This window comes from Populus euphratica, unplaced genomic scaffold (assembly GCF_000495115.2).
Source record: "Populus euphratica unplaced genomic scaffold, PopEup_1.0 scaffold340.1, whole genome shotgun sequence".
Lineage (NCBI taxonomy): Eukaryota > Viridiplantae > Streptophyta > Magnoliopsida > Malpighiales > Salicaceae > Populus > Populus euphratica.
Window position 1 is genome coordinate 2,778 of NW_011500154.1, and position 10,744 is coordinate 13,521.

The window sequence follows — 10,744 nt, forward strand, 5'->3', positions numbered from 1 at the left end:
GTGAAAATGAATCATTGAAAGCTTACTTTGATAATTTTCCTAGTGAAAATGAATCAACTGGTTTGAATGATGTTGTAGATAAAGGTTGATTATTTTGTTTTTCTCACATTGTTTTTGTGTTTTTTTTTTAGTGATTTTTTTAGTTTCTCTCACTCCGGTCAAATGGCGGACAACGGTACTCCGTGACTTAAGTCGGTTCTTTCAGTTTCCCACAATAACTGATATTTGTGTATATATTTGTGCAATTTTTTGAATCTCTCTTCCAATTCTCATTTGAAAATGGACACTAATCTTGAAAAATTGAAAAGGTATTTTCTCGCTCTGCCTTAGAATACGATTACAAAAATTTACCATGCTAGATGTGCAAGATTGAGATTGTTAATGAATCATGGAATTCCTGAAGATATTCGCTGGTTGATTGAAGCAAAGGTCCGATTATCAGGTGAGTCCTCTAATTCCTTCATTTCACACATGCCTGGAACAGGTAAAAGCACTTTTGCAAAGAAACGTCGTGCAAAACGACTAAAAGTCTGTCACCGATGTGCCAGATGTCGTGCAAAATGACTAGAAGTCTATCATCGATATGCTAGATGGACTTGTAATACACAATGTCGTTCTTTAGGAATGGTATCTATAAACCATGAAGATAAAATACAATTCATTAAGGATGACCTGAGTAAGGAGTCTTTAGATAATCTTCTATTGACTCTTGAGACGCATCCTAGTGGAGATGTGCATCGTGCAATTCATGATTTATGGACACTATTTCATAAAGAACATGATCGACTTAGTCTTGGGAATCTGACTAAAAAAGACCCTGTCTGCCAGTTTTAAAGAAAACTGGATGGGAAGCCTATCCCCAACCCATAGAAGGCGTTTAAGCCATTCTTGGATGTAAAACCAAGGAAAGATGTGAGCCACAATCACAACTATCTGTACATACACATGCTTTTTCAAAAGTAAACAAATAAATAAATAAAAAGAGAGAGAGTGTGTGAGACTCCAGCTGGCCTACATATAGGTGTTATGATTACCTTTCTAATTTCTCATCTATAAAACTGATTAGTACTTAAAAGTGCATTTTTATCATGGTTTTATATCATCATTTTGCACTTGAAGTATCAATAACTCCTTAACTAAAGCATGTTTTATAATAATATATCTAATAATATAAGATACCTTTAATTTGTGGTAAATGTTCATTTTAAATGCAGGCCTATCACATAAATGAAAGGATTGATTGATGACCCTATCATATAAATGAAAGGATTGATTGATGACTTTAAGAACTTAAATTGCAAGGGCAAAAAGATGACCAAAATTAGAAAAGAGATGTCGGTGCAATCCAAACCAGAACACTGTTCGGTAATTGAGTCATATCTGGAGCTATAGATCTCAGATTTATGTCTACTTTATATGGATGGAAAGGTAAGACATAGGTCTATAACTTTCATATAGAGCCCAAGATCTAAAATGGCCATTTTCAAGTCCAAATTGTAGCAACAACAAAGAATCCCAAATCTGTCCTCCAGCCCGAGCACTGTTCGGTATTTTAGCCAAATCTGGAGTTCTAAAAGTCCAAATGACATGAATTGTTTACATAAGACAGCTGAGACAATTGCCTATAACTTTCATGTTTGCAAGTGGTTCCAATTTTGACGTTATCATTGACGTTTTGGGCAGACAAGAGAAGATAAGGATTGTCACCAAGTCAAGAGTTGGCCACCCACTTATCAATTAGTCATCAAATCAATAGTTCCCAATTTTGGCCTATAAAAGGAAGCATTTGCCATGCATTTAGGCATCTTAGTTTCCAGATCAAGAGGCATTTGCCATGCCAATTTTGGCCTATTAAAGGAGGCATTTGCCATGCATTCAGGCATCTTGGTTTTCAGATCAAGATCATGCTCTTCCTTTCTCTCTTTGTATTTTTTGTATTGCTTATGCTTTGCTTTTATTAATATTAAGTTTATGTCTTTCATTTCCTTTTATTTTCTTAGTTAACTTTTATCTTATTTATGTTTTTATTTTGTTTATTTATTTTTCTTTCTTTCATTATGTCTAGCTAAGTTTATTATGTCAAGGTGAAAAGGCTACACTAATGGTGTAAGAATAAGTATAGTGTAAACTTAATATGGAATTTAATGTTTGATACTAACATGTTTTGTATTTGTTATCTTGTTCACTCTTTAATACTTTGCTTGGCTTTGTTAACTCTTATCTTATTTATGTTCTTATTTTGTTTATTTATTTTTCTTTCTTTCATTATGTCTAGCTAAGCTTATTATGTCAAGGTGAAAAGGTTACACTAATGGTGTAAGAATAAGTATAGTGTAAACTCAATATGGACTTTAATGTTTGATACTAACATGTTTTGTATTTATTATCTTGTTCACTCTTTAATACTTTGCTTGTTAAATGACTAAACTTGATTTATGTTGTATAACACTTGGTACAACAAATGCTTGGCACTTTGATAACCCATACTGTATGGTATAACCGACACCTGAGCTATGAAAGGAACTTGATTTGTTATTAACATAAGTTATAATCATGAATGCTTGACGAGATTTACAAGTACTAGCTTTAATCGAATAAGATGACTAATATAATCATGTTAGCAATCTATAATCTGATTGGAACCTCCTTTGTGTGTGGTTTCCAATTGAATAATAAGAGTTTATAACACTCTCATAGCCCATACTGTATGGTATAACCGACACTTGAGCTATGAAAGGAACTTGATTTGTTGTTAACATAAGTTATAATCATGAATGCTTGACGAGATTTACAAGTACTAGCATTAATTGAATAAGATGACTAATGTAATCATGTTAACAATCTATAATCTAATTGGAACCTCCTTTATATGTGGTTTCCGATTGAAAAATAAGAGTTTATACTATACTTGTTTGACATACCATTAGTGGAACCTCTAACCTTGACATTTGTTATTATCATTGTTTAATCGTTACATTAATATTCCATCTCAAAGTTATTATCATTGTTTAATTGTTACCTAAATTTTCCATCTCCAAGTTCTCATCATTTTCTTCTTCTTCTCTTTCTTTATTATGATTACTACTACTACTACTACTATTATTATTATTATAATTTTTGTTGTTATTGTTGTTGTTGTTGTTGTTATTGCTATTATTGTTGTTTATAATTTGTATAGTTAACCTCCCTGTGGTTCGACCCCGGTCTTGCCGGGTTATTTATTACTTTGACACTCCTGCACTTGGGAGAAGACGTCAATCTTTTCGTCGTGTCAGAGATGGGAAAAGCTTATTTAAAAACTGTTATTGTATTTCATCCCAAGTACGAATGGATCATGGTCTCAAATTTTGTAGCCATGTTTTAGCCTTATCTTTTAATGAAAAAGAAAAAAGCTTTAATCTGATAGTGTTCATGTTATAAGTTGAGTCATTATACGTGTTACAGACCTCCTCAAATTCTCTTAAATGTAAGTATGGATTTTCCAAATCTAAGCCATGAAAAAAAAGGTAAAAGTTGAATAATATCTGGCTTAAATTTAAAATGAGATGCATTAGGAGGAAAAATTATGCATGATGGTGCACTTATTCTTGTGGGATTCATGTGGTCTCTAAGTGTTCTAACATAGTTATTCTCATTATTATCATTATGAAGTGATTGATTATCTTCTTCGACCATATTTTCTAAAAATGATGAGGATGCCCTACAAAGTCTACCACTTAATGTACGTGACCACACTCTCATGCACTTATAGGAGTAGAATAAAAGGAAGAAGAAAACAAAAGAAGAAGAAACAAAAGAAAAGAAACAAAGTTATATACAAGAACAGTGAAAAAAGAAAATAAAATAATAATATAATTTATACAAGAACTTACTTCTCAGGCAACGACACCAAAAACTTGACACGACCAAAAGATTGATGTCTTCTTCCAAGTGCTGGAGTGTCGAAGTAATAAATAACCTGGTAAGACCGGGGTTGAACCATAGGGAGGTTAATTGTATAAGTTATAGATAACAATAATACAACAACAACAACAACAACAATAATAATTCTAGTAGTAGTAGTAGTAGTAATAAAGAAGAAAAAGAAGAAGTTGATGAAAACTTTGAGATGGAAGATTAACGTTAAATAATGATAATACAAATATCAAGGTTAGAGGATCTACTAATGCTATGTCAAACAAGTATAGTATAAACACTTATTATTCAACTAGAAACCACATATAAAAGAGATTCCAATCAGATTATAAATTGTTAACATGATTACATTAGTTATCTTATTCAATTAATGCTAATACTTGTAAATGTTATCAGGCATTTATGATTATAACTTATATTAACAACAAATCAAGTTCCTTTCATAACATAGATGTAGGTTATACTATACAGTTGGGCTATGAAAATATCAAGCATTTGTTGTACTAAGTGTTATACATTATAAATCTAGATTAGTCATTTAACAAGTAAAGTATTAAAGAGTAAACAAGATAACAAATACAAAACATGTTAGTATCAAACATTAAAGTCCATATTGAGTTTATACTATACTTATTTTTACACCATTAATGTAACATTTTCACCTTGACATAATAAACTTAACTAAATATAGTGAATGAAAAAAATAAATAAAGATAATGAAAACATAAATAAGATAAAGTTAACTAAGTAAAGGAAAAGAAATGAAAGGCGTAAACAAGATATTAATGAAAATAAAACTTAAAAATACAAAAAAAAAATACAAAGAAGGAAAGCAAAAGCATGATCTTCATCTGGAGACCAAGATGCTTAAATGCATGGCAAATGCTTTCTTTTATAGGCTAAAATTGAGAACTAGTGATTTGATAACTAATTGATGAGGGGGTGGTCAACTCTTGACTTGGTGACAATCCTTATCTTCTTTTATCTGCCCAAAACATCATTGATAACGTCAGAATTGGAACCACTTAAAAACATGAAAGTTGTAGAAAATTATCTTCGCTTTCTAGGAAAAAAAATGGAGGTTATTTGGACTTCTAAAACTTCAGATATAGGCCAAAAACTGAAAAGTTTTTGGGTTATAGGACAGATTCAGACTTCTTTGTTTTTGCTACAATTTAGACTTGAAAATGACTTTTTTAAATATTGGGCTCTTATAAAAGTTGTAGGCCTATGTCTTACCTTTCCATCCATATAAAGTAGACCTAAATTCGAGATCTACAACTCCCGATATGACCTAATTACCAAACACTGTTCCGGTTTGAACTGGACCAACATCTCTTTTCTAAGTTTGGCTATCTCTTTGTCCTTTCAGTTTCAGTTCTTAAACTGATCAATCAATCCTTTCATTTATGTGATAGGTCTGCATTTAAAATGAACATTTACCATAAATTAAAAGTATCTTATATTATTAGATATGTTATTATAAAGCATGCTTTAGTTAAGGAGTTATTGATACTTCAAATGCAAAATGATGATATAAAACCTTGATAAAAATGCACTTTTAAGTACTAATCTAGATTTTTTGTTGAACAACCCTTGGTACAACAAATACTTGGCACTTTTATAGTCCAACTATATGGTATAACCAATACCTATGCTATGAAAGGAACTTTATTTGTTGTTAACATAAGTTATCACCATGAATATATGACAACATTTACAAGTATTAGCATTACTTAAATAAGATAATTAATGCAATCATGTTAATAAATTATAATCTGATTGGAACCTTCTTTGTGTGTGGTTTCCAGTTGAATAATAAAAAGAGTTTATATTATACTTATTTAAAATACCATGAATGGATCCTCTAACCTTAATAATTGTTTTATATTTGTTTAAGTCCTCTTACATCAATATCACATCTCAAAACTCTTTTTAATTTCTTTTTTGTTATTAACTATTTTTTTATTTGTAGTTTATACAGTTAACCTTTTTATAGTTCGATCTTAGTCTTTCCGAGTTATTTATTACTTCAACACTCCTATACTTAAGAGAAGATATCAATCTTTTGATCATGTCACAAATCTCCTACCTCTCTAGTTTAGTCTTAGATTGACACAACTTTTCATTAAGGCTCCTAAGCCTAATGAAATCTCTAGAAATTGAACTAGGATCTCCTTTTCTTTACACATGATCTTAGTTATCTCTCTTGCTCCTAAGCCTTATGTTATCTCTAGGTATAATATAATATCTATTGCTCTCTAGTACAATCTTAGACTAATAAAACTCGTCAATGAGGCTCCCAGGCCTTATACTATCTTTAGATATGATCTCAAATCTACTACTCTTAGGTATAATCTCTCTCTATTAAGGTGATTCTAAGCCTCCCCACACCACCAAAAAGGCTATAGGCCTCCCACTCTTCAGCGAGATCTTTCTCCAATGGTAAGCTTCTAAGCCTCACACCATTACTAGAAAAGCTACAAGTCTCCCACTATAGTGTGATCTTTCTTTCATATAGGCTTTTAAACCCCATATCATTGAATATGAGACTTGAAGCCTTGCTCTTTTCAATACAATTTTGGATTGATATGGAGCTTTCAAGCCTCATGTTACTGCATTGAACGACTCCCTAAGGGTTACCCCTAACTATTTATAAAATTTCATAAGTATGAGTTTCTTCTTTTTAGGTTTCCTAATAATGTTTTACAAGCTTCTCGTTCAAGGGCTACCACCAAACTCTTATAAATTTTCTAAGTGTAGGCTCACCTTTTTTAGGTTCATATAGCCTCTTAAAAAAAATTCTAAGTATGGGCTCACTATTTTTAGGTCCTCTCAAACATTTAGAAATTTTTCTAAGTATAGGTTTATTTTTATTGGGTTCCCTTAACCTCTTAAATATATTTTCTAAGTACAGACTTCTCATCCAGATGCTAGCTTTAGCTTTTTAGAAATTTTCTAAGTGTATTATCACCCTCTTTAAGTTCCCACAACCTCTTAAAATATTGTTTCAAGTATAGGCTCACCCTTCATAGATTTTTATTGGCTGGGTGTGACATATTTAGCCTTCCTTGGAGTACTATCATGCTTAGCTGAGATGGTGGGCATGCACCTCAGGTATCCCTAAAGCTAAGTACCAGCAAAACATCCATATAGGCTCACACATGTGCTTGAGCCTAGTACTGGCTCCACCCCGTCACCTAAGCCTATCAACCATGGGCCTAGACAATGCCTTTAGGTCCATTTTCTGCTTCAAGTGGGCTCAGGCAACTTATGTGGGTCCAACACTTTTTTTTTATATTTTTTTACTAAATCAATACATTTTGGATCCTACTCTCTTTACACGGGTGGGTGTATAAAATTTTTTTATGGTCTATCATATCTTCATCTCATTAATGTATGTGTAAATAATATTTATCCACTATTAATGTAAATGATATTTATCATTTATATATTATCACAGAAAAATTACATTTAAGCTCTCCTCTTTATAAAAGAACAAGACTCATGGTCTATAAATATCTCATAAATCTTCTAAGTTTAGGGTGAACAATCTCTTTATTATGAATAGTTTTAGCACATATATTTTTAGAATCTATTTCTCTAAAATATATTTATATTTTTTCTCTTAATTTGTTGACTTAATCAAGCATCTAAGAGTCTTTATATTTATTAAAAAGAACCTTTTACAAGTATAAACTATAAATTATCTTGTCTTACAAAGCACCAGTTAGTTGCTACTAGTAATCTAAGCTTTTTATATAAAATCATCATATCTTCGCTATAAAAAATAGATTAATTTATTATAATTATATAAAATCATCGTATCTTGGCTATAAAAAATAGATTAATTTATTATAATTAAATAATTAACTAATTATCTAAAATATAATTTTTATTACTAACTTTCTTGGATATTCTTTACTACTTCATCCATAACCCTAAAAAAAATACTTTTCATTTTCATTTTTAATTTGTCACCCTCCCATTTCAAGGTATAATTAATTAACGATAAATTATTGAATAGATTTATCTTATCACGAATGGGAGGAACCTCAAAGCAGTTGTTGTTTGCTGATTGTGCTTACTTTGTTTTCCTAGGCTTTAAGCATTCTTAGCATCTATATATATATTACCTATTTGTTTTGTAATTATAAATTTATATAGAATTATATTAAATGGATAGAATCTACCCATAATTTATCCTTTTTTATTTAAGAATGTATTAAAGATAAAAAAATATATAAGGTCAGTAACCAACGAGTTCAATATATAAAAATATAAAAAAAAATAAACTTTTTAACTAGGCATAAATATTCATGCCCATAAAGATAAACTAACAACCAAGTACAAACTGAGCTTGGTTAGATTAGAAACCAAATCACTAATAAGGTGATCGGCTAAACTAAAATGTGTAAAAAAAAACCTATCATTGCTAAAAACCGAATGCCGACATGCTGCATCAAATCAGACGTCATGGACCCATATTTTATCTTTATTATCGAAGGATACGGCTAGTATTCCTCCGAAGAAAACCAGAATAAAACGACTAGGTTTCATGGCCTAGAAGTTTCTTGATAAATAGGAGGCCACTTGGACCGGACATTTCCAACTTTTCAGCATCGTCTTCTCTCCCAATATACTCCACCGGGCACTAGCAAATATCAGTATCAAACCACAACATCAAAAGAATGGGAGAGGTCAACAATCAAAAACGGCATTTTGTTTTGATCCATGGTTCAGTTGCAGGAGCTTGGATATGGTACAAGGTCAAGCCAAGGCTAGAGGAAGCTGGCCACCGTGTTACAGCTCTTGACATGGCTGCATCAGGGGTGAACACACAAAAAATTGAAGAAGTTCGCACTTTTGATCTGTATAATGAGCCCTTGATGGAGTTCATGGCCAAATTACCTGAAAATGAAAAGGTTGTATTGGTGGGGCACAGCTTAGGTGGCTTGAATCTGGCTTTTGCTATGGAGAAATTCCCAGAGAAGGTTTCTCTTGCTGTTTTTCTTACTGCAATCTTGCCTGATACCGTGCACCAGCCATCATATATGTTAGAAAAGGTATCTCTGTGTTATTATTATTAATATTATTAAGACCTCTTTTCCCATTTCTAATTAAGATGGTCATGCCCGAAAATGGGTTGATCTATATTGTTTGGTTTCTCTATTCGAGTAAATGCTATGAACAACCCTAGGTTTGACGATACCTGATTTTGAAAATAGAATAATTTTAAGGTCTTGAGACGTTTTCTCTTTTTTTTTCATTATAGTATTTTTTAGTTCACTGATGATATCAATTCGAACAGTATCAAATCTTATGGAATCACAACCCTCACATTAATTATTGAAGAGTGTGAGGGAGATCGGCCTCTTGTATGTATGATCTAATGAAAGGTCCAGAAGGCTAAACGTGATGATTGGTATTCGGAATGCTTGATTAGCTTCAATCTTTTGCTTCATTCAAGATGAGGTTTTAACGCACACAAATGCTAATGTAAAAGTCATTATCAATCATGTTCTAGCATCAAAATGATATTTTGGCCTCCTTGTTAGTTTGCTGAAATCGGTCCCAAGGACGAAGAGTGGCAAGACACTATGTTTTCATTCCATGGAACCCCTGAAGAACCGCATACATGTGTTCACATGGGATGCGAGTTTATGAAGTGCAAGCCCTTTCATCTTTCCTCCGCTGAGGTACAAAAATCTTTCTTAAAAATTATGAATCTTGGACTAGTTTTCATTGTAATAACCAGTTATGATACTGTTCTTGTTCGCAGGATCTCGCTCTGCAGATGCTCTTAAATAGACCAGGATCGCTGTTTGTGGAAAGCCTGTCCAAGGCAAAGAAGTTCACTGATGAGAGATATGGATCAGTGCCGCGAGTTTATATTGTTTGTACTGAGGATTTAATGATGCCTGCCTCATTTCAGCGCTGGATGATTGAGCAAAATGGGGTAAAGGAAGTGATGGAGATTCCTGCAGATCATATGCCAGTTTTTTCTACGCCTGCAGAACTCTGCCATTCTATACTGGAGTTGGCACGCAAGCATGCTTAGATTGCGTATACGCTGCGTATCCTTAGCTGATGTGCTTATTATGTATGTGATAGTTGTGCAACCCATCTTGGCTGCATTTGATTCGGATTTGTGTTGGATTGTAGAAGGAATCGGGTTCTTTTTATTTTTTATTCATTCATGTTCGATTGTAGATGGAATTGAGTCATGTCCATTGCTGGTGTGCTAATTATGTATTATGATTTGAGCCTGTTATGTTTGTTCACAAAGATTCAAAAGATTTGAACTTGATAAGAAAGGTTCCGTTCTCTGACTAGCTCCTCAATTACTTCCCTTCATTGTTATTATGATTGCCAAACTGAGTTGCTTTCTTGCATCATAGGTCCACTTCAGCCCATGGCAGTTCAGCAGATCTAAAACGAAATTTGTTTCACCAGAACAAGTCTCCAAAACCCAAAAATCATGTCTCCCGTGATCCCGTGACTCCTGCTATAAACTGTAAGAAGTTCCATTACACTTTAAACAACATGGAAGAGATGAAACCAAGAAACAAGGTTGGACGAATAAAGTAAATTGGTGAAGGTTGTGACATACCGTTGAATAGTGGAGCTGCTTCCGGAGAATGTCAAAGGTAGATTTTAGTTTGATTATAAGAATATGATTACAAGGTTTAGAAGTTTTCACTTAATATTATCAATACTAGAAAATCTAATGATATGTGTGATTAGTACTTAAAAGTGTATTTTTATCATGGTTTTATATTATCATTTTGCACTTGAAGTATCAATAACTACTTAACTAAAACATGTT

The 10,744-nt window shown here is 32.4% G+C and overlaps 1 protein-coding gene across 1 annotated transcript; it reads left to right on the forward strand.

Moving 5' to 3' along the window:
- The first annotated feature begins 8,484 nt into the window (after nt 1-8,484).
- Nucleotides 8,485-10,250, forward strand: LOC105111044 (salicylic acid-binding protein 2-like). Its single transcript, XM_011006277.1, has 3 exons — nt 8,485-8,981; nt 9,474-9,614; nt 9,698-10,250. The coding sequence occupies exons 1-3, from the start codon at nt 8,607-8,609 to the stop codon at nt 9,974-9,976; spliced, it is 795 nt and encodes a 264-aa protein (XP_011004579.1). The 5' UTR covers nt 8,485-8,606; the 3' UTR covers nt 9,977-10,250.
- Nucleotides 10,251-10,744: the final 494 nt, after the last annotated feature.